Genomic DNA, 14,648 nt, shown 5'->3' on the forward strand with positions numbered 1-14,648 from the left:
CACCTTTTTCCTGCACAAACACGAGTTTTTAGACAATTTCTTAAAATGGAAATGTTTTTCTCAGAGTTCAGCTCAAAATGAGCAAAAAACTTGTAATTGTAAATAAATAAATGAATCTCCAAATCATCAAATCTGAGGATAAATGGCAGAGATCAATTATTTTATTTAAACTTAAAGTAGGTTTTATTGATATGTGTCATTTACATACATTTCGGAAGGCAATTATATTATTATTTTTATTATTAGAGGAACTTTATTATACTTTAGTAGTATTTTATCGTGGACTTTTAGGTTTTATTTTAAGTTTTTGTTTTGTTTTTATCTTTTCAGCCGTAATTCTTTTTTTTGTTGCTACAAATTGCAGTAAAACATTGCAAACTGCTGCAAATTTGTACTTTTATTAGTACTTTCATATTTAAAAAAATATATTTGAACCATATAAATTCTATAGTCATTATTTTGTAACACAAAATACAGTTGTATCATCAGCAAATGATAGAAAACAAACAAAAAAATACTGAAATGAATTGAAATGATATTTCAAATTATGAAATATCATGAAATATGAAATTATGAAATGTATTTTAAACTTTAATGTCAGTGGTGTTTTATCAAAGACATAGAATATTAAGTGTTTTATTTTATCTTTTGTTCATTGTTTATTAAAATTAAACATGAAAAGCATAAAATAAATAACGACAAATAATATACACAAAACATTTATAACTAAGTCCTAAAAAAAACCAAAAAACAAAAAACAAAAGAAACTTTAGAGCTTCGGCTTTATCCGGAAGTGCTCGTGTGTTTTCGCCATCACCTCCGCGAGGGCAGAGCGAGCAGAGAGCCGCACGCAGCGCTCCGGAGCAGCGCCACTCATCTGAGCGGAACACGTTCACACCTGGTCTGACAGAGGAGGGCAGTTCGACGGCAGAAGCGGCGCCTCTCAGGTGAGTCTCCGTCACAGCCTCGCTGCTCCGTCCTCCACTGTAAAGTCCGGTAGTTTGGGCAAATTTAAATAAAAGAAGAAGAAGAAGAAGAGGCCAGAGTAACTTTGCGAGGAAAGTCAGGTGTGTGTGTCTGTTTAAAAAAACAAAAAACTCCTGCGCGGAATCAAATAGGGCGTCTCGGTTTGGAAAAACGAGCAATTAAAAAAACAAAAAAGAGGTGTTGACTTTATTTTCTTGTACCTGTCAGCAGCTCCTGGGTTAATCACTTAAGGAATGCGGCGCCATTAGGACGGGGGCCGAAAGCGGAACACTTTAGTCAACTTTGACTCAACTTTCACCAACTTGTGAGGAGAGAAAAAGCCCGGGGGTGATGGCCACGGGCGGGTTTAAGCCAAACGCCACCACCGACTTTCTGGAGGAGTGGAAGGCAAAGCGGGAGAAAATGCGGGCCAAAATGTTGGGGGACATCGCCGCGGCCACCGGCGCCAACAACAGCCGCCACGCTTCTCCCGCCGGCGACAGCCCGGAGCGGGGCGCCTCCGCCGGGAACTGCCACCCCTCCCCTTGCGCGGTGGTTCGGTCCTCCTCCGGCGGCGCTTTGAGGAGAGCGGAGGAGGAAGCGGCGCACCACCCCGTCTCGCCGGAGAGCAGCCCGAGGAAGGCCACGCCTCAGGCGGACAAGGCTCCCTGCGCGTCCCCGGACTCCAGCCCCATGGCGTGCAACGACGCCGACAAGGAGAGTCCATCACCCGGCAAGGGCAAGGAGAAGAAGAGCTCCGGCCCCAGCGCCAGGAAGGGCAAGGGGCAGATCGAGAAGAGGAAGCTGAGGGAAAAGAGGAGATCAACAGGTGTTGTCAGCATACCGTCCAATGAGGTGAGTCCGTCCGTCCGCCCGGGGCTCCATCCACGGGATGAGGGCAGATAAATGTAGTCTGACATTTTTCAGATCACTATACCCGATCACTAAAGTGGACCTGATCCGATTCCAGTTTGATACCAAGTCCCGATCCAAAACTTAACACATTCAATAATGAACAAATTAAATAAACGGGTCCAGGTTGTGCCCTACTTTACATTTAATTGACCTTAAGTTATAAGTTATGCTTCATTGTGGCCTTTTTAGCCAAAAGTAAAAAAAACAACAACTTGTCATTTCACTTTCTAGGACATAGTTTCTGCAGAGGGGCAGTCTTTAATTAGAAACTTACCTCAGAGTTGTGGGTTTGTGAGACTGTATGTTTGGAGTAAGCCCACCCCCTTTTCCCATCATCCAACGGTTTACTCTCTCTCTCCCGCTAGCTTACTGCCCTTCACGCCACCGAGCTAACATTACAGGCGCAACAAAAACGGCGAGCAATATCGGAGCCCTCCGGCCGTACAGTTGAGATCCAGATTCAGATGTGTGACGAGAAGTGGGGCGGGCTTACGCTGTGCCAATAGCCCCGCCCACAACTTGGAGTCGGATTTCTTATGAGCTCCTGCCGCTCTGCAGAAACTATGTCCTAGAAAACCACACGCTGGGAACGCTTTTACAATAGATCAAAGGATGATCAGAGTGGGACTTTGAAGACAAACCAGTAGAGACACTCACTGTCAACTTTAAATGTTTCTTGAAAGATTTTGAGCCTGGTAGTCAAATTCTGTGAATTTCTTGCCGACTTCGCTGAACTGTTTTTCTGTGCACCTCCTGCTCAAACAAGTGTCGTATTCTGCTGCGTTTTAATGCAATAAAGTGATCCGTTCATGATATGAAGACTTCTACCAAGGCATTTATGTGAAATAATAAGTTAGAAATATGAAACTACATGATCTGGCCTGATCTCCGATTGTAGTTGGATTGGGACTTCCTTAGTTTTAGGGGCGCCAAAAGACTTTTTCTTTGTTTTATAGAGTTGGAAAAGGATTTAACCTTCTTCTTTTTCTAAATACTTTCTAAAAGTAATCACATTTGGAGAACTTGTTCCCTCAGAAACCTCCAAAATTCCTCTCATGCATGTTAATCCACCATCAAGAGAAAGAAACGAAAAGCAGCTCTTGCAGGGAGGAGGGGGTGGGGGTGGGGGGGGGGGGTAAGGTGGAGGTCATTGTTTTTTTAATTTGAATGGTGTACCACTCCTGCCTGGTTCCTTTCGTCTCACACGTGTGGTTCTGTGTGGCCCTACCCTTGGATAAAGTCTCAACCACCTCGTCCTTGGTAGCCTCCCAGGGTTCTGTGCTCCCAGGAGTTGGAGCTGTTGTCGGTCGCTGCTCCACATCCTGTCATTAGGTGCTCAGCAGGGCCGTTTGAAAGCCAGCCAGGCGGTAATGCCGGGCTTCTGCTCTGCCAGATTTGTCTGATGGAGCCCATAAGGGAGCCGGTTGGTGAACAAGCTGTTATTTCAGGGTCTAATCTGACGAGGTGGGGAGGTTTTTTTTTTTCTTTTTCTTTCCTTTCGTCAATTTTTCAGTCTTTGAAATTGAAACCTGGGCTGCATTTGTCCCTCAGGCCGGACTTTGGACACGCCTGACCTAAAGGACACACGCCTTTCTTTCTCTGACATACACCCTAACAGAGTTCTGCTTACAAACAATACATTTTTAACCCTTGTGCTATCTTGTGGGGTCACAATGACCCCACATCGACGTGTTCTCCCTACATGATAAAGGTGGAAAGATTTTTTGTAATCCATGGACACCAGTGAAGATCACAAATCATTGAAGAAAAAAAGTTCAGCGCACTGTCTAGTGGGTCTAGATGACCCAACTCCCAATGTTAAAGTGCTTAGGATAGCACAAAGGTTAAAGGAAAATATTTTAGTCTTTTGCCAAGCATTTTCTCTTTCACCTTTCAGAATTCAACAATTTGCACACTCATCAGAAATTTCGCCATTCTGGTTAAACGTATTACCGATCAAAAAGAGGAATCATTTGTTGCCATAGCAACAGGAGATGTTTCGTCTTCCGGGCTTCACCTCCAACCGGGTTATGATTGTAGCCACTTCCTAACACAACACCCATGCAATACTTTATTGTTGGGGTGGGGGTGTAGTTCTTTTTGTGAGGAGACTCTTCCTTATCGATGGACGTGCTCCATTGTTTTGGAAAACATCCCATCGTTCCTGATGGGGACGTGTCCTCCTAGACCTCCCTCCCTGCTCCCGTTGAAAGAACAAAACCCTGCAGAGTCACACAAGCCCCCTTTTGTGATGTGGATGCGAATGGACGGGTGTGAGCGGACATGGCTGCCATTATCTCCCCGCCCGTTCCGCACAGAACAATGGCCGCCGAGCCGATTTCAGAGCAACCGGGAAACCCAATCTTCTGCCCGTTCAAGGCTGTAACTGCTCCATAAAAGCATCCCGCTTCAGGGGAGAGAGCGCGGCTTCAATCACTGCCACCTCCGAGGGCGTCTCCGTTCTGCCGCTCCGCTCGCTGCCTCAAACTGTCGCTGACCCTTTGACCTGGTTATGCAACCCAGGAATGTGCAGAGGGGAGTTAGGAGGCCTTCCGTCCTGGTAACTCCTGTTTGTGCTGAAGTATGACTCCTGTCGGTGAGTTTCCCGGTGGACCGTGTCGGTCGTTTATGAGCTACACGAGTGATGAGGTTGCGGTTAGACTCCTGTTGAGGGCTTTGCCCTCATGCAGATGCTTAAATGTCCCACTGCTGCTGCTGCTGCTGCTGCTGCTGCTGCTGCTGGGTAGTGTGGGGCTGCCAGCAGCCCACAGCTATTCTCCTGCAGCTTCACTGAGGAGGTCAACCGGTCTAACGTGCAATCCTGAGCTCAGCACTCAGCCCGTTAACACTCCTGTGATAGGAGGCCGGGGGAGACGAGAGGGGCGCTTGTTCGACCCAGACCTTCGTGAAACCAGAAGACGCCTCCGAGAGGCTTTTTAGGACAACCCAGCCCAACAGCCGTGTCATTCATTTAAGGAAACCTCACAAATGACTGGAAATGAACAATTGAAACTCTCAAAAAATCGAACATTTTAAGCCTAATACCACAAGTGGTTTTTATTTCATAGTGATCTCTCTGGTTTGTCGTCTTCTGCTTCCTTCTTAAGGTAGAATTGATCAAATTCGTCAGCAGAGAAACAATGAGAGAACCACCATAAAGACGTCAACATTAACAGATTTTTTTGTCTTTGTTTGGATTTCTGAGTCTTTCTTGATAATGGACACCACATCGTCAAGCATTATACCATACATGTATACTTAAAACAGGTTTATATTCATATACATTTCTGCAACATGGCATATATATAATATAGCATATATAGTTTGAGGTTTACATCAAAGAATTGCTTAGAAAAACCATCAGTTTTTTCTTATTTCTAAGTTTTGAAATCGTACCTGAAAATCAGCAACATGGTTCATTGGTTATAAGTTTTTTGATGTGTGATTTGGTTTCTTTAATTGATTTAACTTAACATACACTGAGGTCAAAGGTCATATAAGGAAAACATGTGATTTTTGACCCCTTTTTAAAAAATCTACCTCAGCCAAAAACGCTCATATTTAAGTGATTTCTTCTTTTCCCTTCGGCTTTTCCCTTCAGGGGTCGCCGTTCCTACGTGATTTCTCCTTCTGATAGTGTCTGAAAGGATTCGTGACCGCACAGTTGTCAACATTTCTTTCTCTGTTTGACATTTATTGTCGACTCGCGGCCGTCATCTACCCGTGAGGTTCAAAGTGCCTCTGGTCCAGGTCAGCGCTCCTCAGCTATGTATGTAGATGATTACCACACCAGCCAGTGGCCACCTGCATGGCTGGAACTGGAATGTGCTTTTCCCGTAAGTCTCAGCCTGCATGCAGTCCTAAGCTCAAAATAAACGGCTCAGGGAGGTTTATCACAGAAGTCAGGGTTGTTGAGGCAGCATCTGGCCTTTGTTTGAGACCCTTCTGCTCCACTGACATTATTACCATCTTTCTGGCTAATGTTTAACTCTGCATTTTTGCGGAAACCCTGCTTCTGCAACAAAATAAATGGTTTTAGTCGTTTTTCTTTTTTTTTAAGAGTTTTCCTTTTCTGTCTTCTTGCTTTCAAAGTTCAAGTCAGTCCATCCTTTGTATTTTAGCCGATCTTTTCCGTTTTTGCTGCCTCATTTACGTCCAGAAAACACAAAAGCTCCACTTATTGAAGCAGTTGATCGGCACCGTGTGGGATTTGAATAATTTCTTTCAGGGGTGCACAGATGAGCAACAATCAGTTTTGTCCTTCTTATTAAAAATAACCTCCCGTTGTGTAGTTGTGAGGGATCATTCAGGTCTTCACTGGCGGGGGAGCAGACGCAGATGGGGGGCCTTTTTAGAAAGTTCTGGATTAAAGCAGCAGGTTTGTGCAGTGTAATTTGCTTGTTGGAAATTCCTGGGGTAGTTTGTGAGTCACCCTTAATCAGACCACTCTGCATGATTAGGCATTTTGGAGTTGGTCCTATTGTGTTCATTATTCGGTCATTTTTGGGGATGCTTGTCGTCCTACGCTCTCCTGTTTTTGTGGTTTGCTTCAGTTTTTCCTCCTGTTTGTGTGTCTTGAGTGCATCAAGAATAGTCTTGCACAATAAATCGCAAATTTATCGTTATCGCAATTTCAAGCTGTGCAATATCCATATTGCAAAAGTCTGCGAAAATCGCCATAAATGGTAAGCCTTAAATGTGCTAAAACAATCTTATGGCAACTTGAAGTATTTAACAAATTGAATAAATCCATTTATGCATTTGACCAATCAGATGGAGCCCTTCACGTTGTTGACCAATCGGATGGAGCTTTTATGTTAGATGTTTGCCTCTTATGTAGACGAGGTTCATTTGGAGAATAATTTAAAATATTTGGACTCTTATTTAAATTAAAATGTAGAAATGGAAATGTTTTTTTTTTTAATTTATTTATCACAAGTTGTATCGTCATCGCAGTATTGATCACTTTAATCGCATATCCCAAGTTTTCCTCATAGCGTGCAGCCCTAATCGAGAGTTTGATTCTTGTTAAAAAAATAAACAAACAAGTGACATCTAAGGATTACAGTTACATGTCAATAAACAGGAATATTGTCAGATGGTTCAATATTTTATTCTGTTAATTAAAACATATATGGGCAAAAGCGACTGTGACTGTAAAGCACTTTGGGTAGAAAGGAAGGTATACTATATACGTTGACGTTTTGTACGTAGAGCCTGGAAACTGACCTAAAATTTGGCGACACGTGAACACGGGAGTTTTGAACATGAAAGCACGTACGCACGTTGACATAAACTTTTTATTGGACGTGGTAGCTTAAATGAGCATTGCTGAGCCCGGTGTGAACGTAGCATCAGTTGCCCCTGGCGACAGGAATCTGTAACTCTTTGAATTTAGTTAATCATGCAAACATTGAAAGAGTTAAAGAACATCAAGCCAACGAAAGAATTAAAGGTCACCCACCACATAGAAGAATACCAGTCATAGGCCTTAAAATGTGGACTGTTGCTCAATGGTCCAAACTTTTCTTTACATAATAAAGTAATTTTTGCTTTTCATTTGGAAATCGAGGTCCCAGAGTCTGGAGGAAGAGTGTTGAGGCACAGAATCCATGTTGCGTGAAGTTTAGTGGGAAGTTCCCACACTCTGTGATGGTTTGTAACACCACGTCATCAGACTTCATACCTGCACACTCTACCAAAGGAAGCAAAAATCTGCTTCAGTGATGGTTGTGTCACTGTGCTTGAAGGGGACCGTTGGCGCAGAAATGAGGCTCAGCTAATTTCCCATCAACCCCTTGTTTGCGCTTCTCCCCCGCTAGACTTAAGCACCTCACCAGCCCAAGCTAACCTTAGCTTAGCATAAAAACAGCAAACAATATCAGAGCTATCCAGCCGTTCGGCTTTGAGCCAGATGGCAGCTCAGACGAGGAAAATGAAGACGTTGATGGATCTATTTGTCTGCAATCGGAGTGGAAAAGGTAGACTTTGGCCTGCCTATGTCTGCTCTTGATCCACCATGATCTGAATAAAAAAAAAAAAAAAAAGGCCTCAAAAATTCAGTTTTAAACTTAAATTCTTAAATGTCATCCATCACAAGAAAATGCCACAAGAACATGTTAAAAACACATTGTACTGACTTTAAGCTGTACGATCTGTTTGCAGTCATATATTTGTGCCAGACATTGTTACAGAAGTCAGAAGATCTGCCTCCGTTGTTACTCAAGTTAACTCAGTTTCCAGGCTTTTACGGCTTCACAGTTATGTAGGACCTGAGTATCCCTTCATAAATGAGCAGTTTTGTCTTTTTTTTTGTTCTCCACCTTCAACGTGTTTCAGTTTTGAACACTGTCTGCAGCTCCGTTCAGTCGAAGAAACCAAAATAACTCAGTTAGTCTGACTGACTGCACAGCGTCAGGCTGATTCTGTGTTGCAGGTTTCACGCTCTGCCTCTGTGTTATTTGTCAGACCCTTCTCCAGTGATGCCGATTGCTTTTATCAGACAAACTGGTTCTGCGTGTTTATCCTAGCCCTAAGACTGACGGACAAACATGTTCTCTTCCTGTTTAGGTTAAGAGGGAAAGTCAGAACTCCAGATGGAGGCTTTCTTGCTGAATAATAGCTTTCTGTTTTGTCTGTTTTCTTTGTAAATACTTTTTTTTTTAAATTTGTTGGCCTGGAAAAGCCCAACTTAAATTTCTACAGAACTGATACTAAACGTCTTGACAACCATTTCCCATGGTTAAACTAGATTTATCTAAAAAAAAAACACTAGAAATGTTTAGACGAGGAGAAAATAGTTTCAACATCAGCATATTGACTTTATTTATGAGTGCAAACAAAGGAAGGCTTCTAACGTGTGTGTACACATTGAACTGAAAGTCCTTTCTGAAAAGGATTCGGCCCACGAGGGCAGCTGAACCTTTGAAACGGCCAAACACAAGATCTCTAATCCTTTTTTTAAAAACAAAGAATCCCAAAAGCATCTTCACTCAACAGAAGGGATCACTGCACTTTGAAGCACAAGGTTTCTTTAGGTTCCTGCGGTTTCGTTAGGCTGTTTGATATCAAAAGTACCTGTACAATATAGCATTTCATACATTTCCAGGTTTGACGTCACAGTGACTCATCTGCTTCCAACCAAGCCAAACTTTAGTTTTTTTGATGAGCAAAGTTCCATCTGTAATAGAACCTTCAAAGTGTTTTTCTTTATGCTATGTTCACACCGGGCATGTGTGGCACTTTCAAGAACGCACTGAACTTGGGTCCTTGAACGCTCCTTTGTCATACAGTGTTCACACTGGACAAGTTCTCACCGTTGGAAGAGACTTGGTGCAAATCTGGTGAATATTGTTCCAGGCTTTTCCTTTAACAGCTTTATTCCCATGTATGAAAGACTTGGTGTCATAGAATCCTGACCGGGCTCAAACCGCGATTATTAATTCTCCTTCATGATCTATTTACAAACAGTTGGCCCTTCTGTGAACGGAAATGGGTACAGTTTATAAGTCGCTACCCTGATTGGTCAAAGTTTGACTGGTTTAACTTTCAAAGCGGGTTTTGTACGTAGAGCCCCGGACATGGATTTAAAAACTTGACACATGGACGTGAGAGTTTTAAACGCGCATAAACACGCGTTCACATAGAATTTTCATTGGAAGTGGCCGCTTGAACACGCCGTGGTTAGCCCAGTGTGACCATAGCATCAGTAAGCCAAAGAACTGGATGCTGCAGGATTTGGACATTTTTCTTTTTTTGTACACACGCAAGATTTTTCCAACTTTTTCTTTTTGATTTATTTTTGCAGATTATTGTGTAAATTGACACATATGGGTTTCAAACCTTTAAAAGCATATTTTCATAAACTTATAATTGTTTTTGGTCCTTTATTATTTCAATTAGAACAGTGCACATTAATTAATATGTCAGCATGTAAGTCTCGACAGAGGCTCAACAGCAGCAGTTACACAAATACAATATCACAAGTGCGTAAAAAAAAGTCCAGAACATTCACTAAAAAATGTACCCGTGTGTGCCGGAGTGATTGTTCTGTCTTAGCTTTCACTCTTCCGTCATGGGTATTCAGCGTTGAACCTGTTGTAAAATGAACTGATGCGTGCAGGAATGTAGTTTGACTGTAGACTTTTCCACTTTTCCTTTTACGTTTTAATGCGACAAAACCAGTGCTGCTTGTTTTCCCGCACTTTCTGTGCAAGTATGTAGCCAGCTTTGATTAGAAAGTATGATAATAATGCAGAGCTGGACTTTGAGCTATATTTACCCTGTTCAAAGTAAGTGAAGGCTCATAAATTTGAAGAAAAACATTTTTGATTATAGTTCTCTATGTAAACAATGTGGATGTTGGCAGAAAAAGTGTTTTCCGGATTGTTGACAGTAAAAGAAAAGAGGCAACACAAACACAATTTGTAGTTTAGTTGATGAATTTGTTAACCTCTTCTTTCCTTCACGCTTGATTTTTGTTTTATGTCAACAAACACGAAACTAGACCTCTTTTTGGTTCAGTTTCTGCCAATAATAACAACTTTCACCCTACTACAAGAAATGTTTACTAAATCCTGGTTTTAACTTGTTGATGTGAAGGGAAAGTTGATCGTGGCACAGAAAGCAGAGCGATGTCCTTAAACTCTAACATTCTCCTGTTGTTGTTGTTCTAAAATGTTCATAGCCAATGAAATGTCTCTGCTCCCTGGACCTGATCGGGTTTTTTCACGAATCTTTGTAGAATTCCCCTTTTGACTTCTCTTAAGACGATGTCACACAGCCTCTGTGGACATTTTGCGCATATTGTTCAGATGATAATTGACCATGCGTGAATATACGTGGAAAAAGTGAGAAAAGTTGTGGAGATGTTTCATGGATGAACCATGAAACACAGAAATACAAAAACACCAAGCGAAGACCACGTAGATGAACGTAGGACATGATCCATGGATGATTGTGCTGTTTATGTGCAATTCATTAGTGATTCGTCTGTCAATTAAGTAATTTTTACATTTATGTGCGACGTATACGTGATATGAAAGTTAGAAATCGATACATGCGGGAAAAGTCAGTTAAACGGTAGTGGAAAGCCACACATTTGCGTATCCATCTTGCGAAAATCGCACACAATGATGTAGTTTTTTTTTTTTTTTTTAACTTGTCCTGTCCAACAGCTGGGCAGACAGATGAGAGCTGAGGGCCTCTTGTGTTGGAGATATTTTACTTTAACAAGAGGGGTTATTAATCTTCAGACAAACCAAAGGTATGTCTGAATTAACCCCTTTTGTAATTGAGGCCAAACTTTATTAATTTCAATCATGTTTGAAAATCTTTGGTGTTGGACCGGACGGAAAAGGAAAGGAGGGAAGAAGAGAGAGGGAGAATGATGTAGTTTATAGGCAATATGCATAAACTACGTAATTCTTAATCCAAACCAAAATGTTTGAACAACTGAAAACCAAATTCACGTAAAGACTCATCGGTCAAAACTGATGACAAACGCAAAAATTCCTTATGTTTTGCCTATATCACTCATAAATCATGGAAAATGCGCAAAATGTGTGGCCTTTCTCTCTTGCCTTGTTTTATTTTTTTAATGTACTCCATCATTTACGTCCGTCTCTTCTTTCCTTCTCCAAACTAAAACAGTCTGTCCAGTCTCTTCTCTATTAGATCTGTGTAGTTATTATCTTATCCATTTCATATTTAAGTCACGAAAGGCAAACATTTTTTTCCCATTTCCGACCCAGGAGCTGAATGTTGAGGAGTTGAGAACATAAGTGGGTCAATGTCGCTGGCTTTTTATGACCACAGGGTTTGATTTATCAGCATCAACCTGAAAGGTCATATAATCAAGTGCAAACAGTTGTTGCCTCAACTTTATCTAGAGGTCAGAAAGGGTGTTGCATTTTCCCCTGAGAGACGTTTGGAGATGTTGCTGAAAAGTGCAGCATTTCCTGAATGTTTTTCAAATTGTTTATCAGCATGAAGGCTGCACATTTAATAAATCACCCAATGAACGGCCTTTTGGGATACAAAGAAGCTCCTTAAGCTTAATTTTGTTTTAATATTTACATCACATTTGCCACAGAAGACGTATGAAACTTGGACTGATTTCATCAATGTATAGTTTTTGAGAACTTTCTGGTTTTGGTTGAACAGAACTGGATCCATCACCGTGTTTATGAAGCAGCAGAATGCGGTGACTCGTTACGAACATTTGTGAAAGACCAACCTTCAGCTCTGGCGGCTTGTATGAAACTATAGGTCCTCTCCAGTTTTCTTTGTCCCGGTTGTAACCTTGCTAGATCCTCCCTCCCCCCACCTGAAACCAGGTGTCCATCTCTAACCTCGTGTACTTTTTCAGTCCTGCTCATCAGTTTCAAAGCTAAAGCAGGCTTGAATGCTGAGCTGATTCAACAGACAGGCTTTCCTGCCCATGCTGTTAGCGGCTGGGGGGAATCAGACGGTGTTTAGCATGACTTACTGTCTGGTTTGGTGTCTGCCAGTGGACAAACACAATGGCCTTTTTACACAATGGTCCCGTTTCTCCGCTGGTGGAATGCAAAACACGCTTGAACAGTTTCCGATACTGTATACAGTTACGCGGTGAGCTAAGCGGGGTGACACTTAGCTTGTAACTATTTCTCTGTCTCCCATCAGAATATAAAAAATACTAATAATAAAAATGAAACCATAAAAATCTTATTGGAACCAAATTTAGGGAACCAATCACAAATACATGACTACCAATCATGTAGTCCTTGCAGACCCACCCATACACAGCTCTAAGAATTTTTTACACATGCAAAACCAAATGTTTCTGTGAATAATAAAACCTCCTATGTGCAGCCTTATTGAGATGTGGTTTGGTAATGTTTTTAACTTGCAGTATATTTAAATCCCAAATACATTCACTGGACTTTGAGAATAAACTCCCCACAAAAGACAAATTCTTTTTGCAATGATCCCCTGCATTATAGTACTTTATTAAAAGTCCTCAAGATAAGTGGTAGTACCTTTCTATGTCTCAAAGGGAACAATATTTATGTGTGGTTGGTCAGCGAAGAGTATTTATGCACTTTTTCTGAGAAAAAAACTCCTAAGATATGTGTTCTTCTCTTTGAAAGACCCACTCAAATGGAAATTTGTACTTTTTGTGTTTTAAACTTGTTCTTGTTGCATTATTCTCATGATGGAGGACATGTATAAAGAAAATTAATCTTTAAACTGCATTTGTGAGTACATCTACAGATCCATAAACACAGGGATGATGGGAAATGAGTGCAGGGTTACTCCCCACCAACAGTCCCGCTCACAACTTTGAGCCCAATTTCTAATGAACAACTGCCCCTCAAATGGAAACTGTCCTAGAAAACGACACAGGTTTTTAAACTTTGTGGCTGAAGACACCATAATCGTAATTAAAAGGCCAATGGGAATGCTTTGAGAATAGATTTAAAGGTGATTGGTGTGGGACTTTAAAGATGAGGAATAGCTCAATTTACAGGCTGTGCTTGATATTTGCTAATCAGTTATTTCGTCTGTCGTATATTTGACTGGCACAAGGCTGTAAACATACAAGCTATATTGTTTTAAATGCCAACAAAAAGCAATGAATTTATAACTTTTTCAGAACATTTTCATTTTAATTGTCTTCATGTGGTTTCGAAATTTCCTTTGAACAGGAAGTGCGAACATGAGTAAACCAGCTGAAAGTCTAAATCCTCTGGAATTTGTAGCACACTCAAACATGTAATTAATTGATCTTTGGAAACACGCAGCTCAGTGTGAACTGCAGGCTCCTCCTTAAAATGTTGCCCTTTTTAAGCAGGGTTAGAAATGATATTTACCAATACCCCCCTTAAGCTACTGTTTACTTTGTTCTCATTTGGTCGAGGTTAACAGGAAGTTGTCTCTTGTTGAGAAAGCGTTCTCCCTCCCAAAAAGGCTTTTTAAGTGAAGGTTGAGCATGTCTCTGCTTGTAGGAGGGGCAATGTGCACCACTTTGGTCCTAGAGTGCAGTAAATAACCATCCTTTGAAAGTCTTGTCTCCCTGAAAAAGTTTTTTTTTTTTTTTTTACCCATATCATTGAGACTTAAAAGTGACAAAGTACTGTAATCCAGTTGTCACATCATCTGAGTTGTTTTAATTGCTTCTTTCTTTGCATTTATTCAGGGAAAATCCTGGATTTCATGGGCATTTTTGTATAATCAGGTTTAGTTGTTTAGGTCAGGATTCCTACTCCAACCTCCTGTCCTAAACACGACTGTCTCTTCATGTCAGGATCTGCTGTCTGACTTGAGGTGCTTTCCATTAATCTGTCCCTGTTTTCCCATTTGCATGCAGAGCTCTGACGTCGTCTTGCTTTTAAACCACAAAATTGGCCTTCCTTCTCTAAGTGACACTTCAAAGAGCAGATAAGCAGCTTTAGTCCTGAAAAATTAAGAGTGTCCAATCTGCTGGCTGTGGGTAAATATTATGTGACTGGTGGCGTAACAGAAAACCTCTGTGTCACCAGGCAGGCAATGACTTTCTCATGGTAAACATGTCACAGTTTGTACTTTTTATCTTTTATATTCAAGGTTTCTTTATGTGTTCGTGAGCTACCGAGCATTTCATGAGTGTTTCTAAAAGCATTATGTTAACTGCTAACATCTACAAAGAGTAAATTGATAAAAATATTTGAATGGATTGCACCAAAAGTTCTTCAACCTAATCTTTTGGTTACTAATACAGTGTTCCCTTATTTATCACAGTAGTT

General features: G+C 41.2%; 1 protein-coding gene across 2 annotated transcripts in view; it reads left to right on the plus strand.

Annotated features, from left to right (window-relative positions):
• Positions 1-762: 762 nt before the first annotated feature.
• The window catches only part of pawr (pro-apoptotic WT1 regulator), a 75,923-nt gene continuing 62,037 nt past the window's right edge, over positions 763-14,648 (plus strand). The window contains exons 1-2 of one of the 2 annotated variants that reach the window (XM_023952338.1): positions 763-947; positions 1,195-1,821. In XM_023952338.1, coding sequence (XP_023808106.1) covers positions 1,318-1,821 — 504 coding nt within the window. In that variant the 5' untranslated portion in view covers positions 763-947; positions 1,195-1,317. The remainder of the gene's footprint in view (positions 948-1,194; positions 1,822-14,648) is intronic. The other variant, XM_023952337.1, reaches the window with a different exon arrangement.

This window comes from Oryzias latipes, chromosome 23, assembly GCF_002234675.1.
Source record: "Oryzias latipes chromosome 23, ASM223467v1".
Taxonomy (NCBI): domain Eukaryota; kingdom Metazoa; phylum Chordata; class Actinopteri; order Beloniformes; family Adrianichthyidae; genus Oryzias; species Oryzias latipes.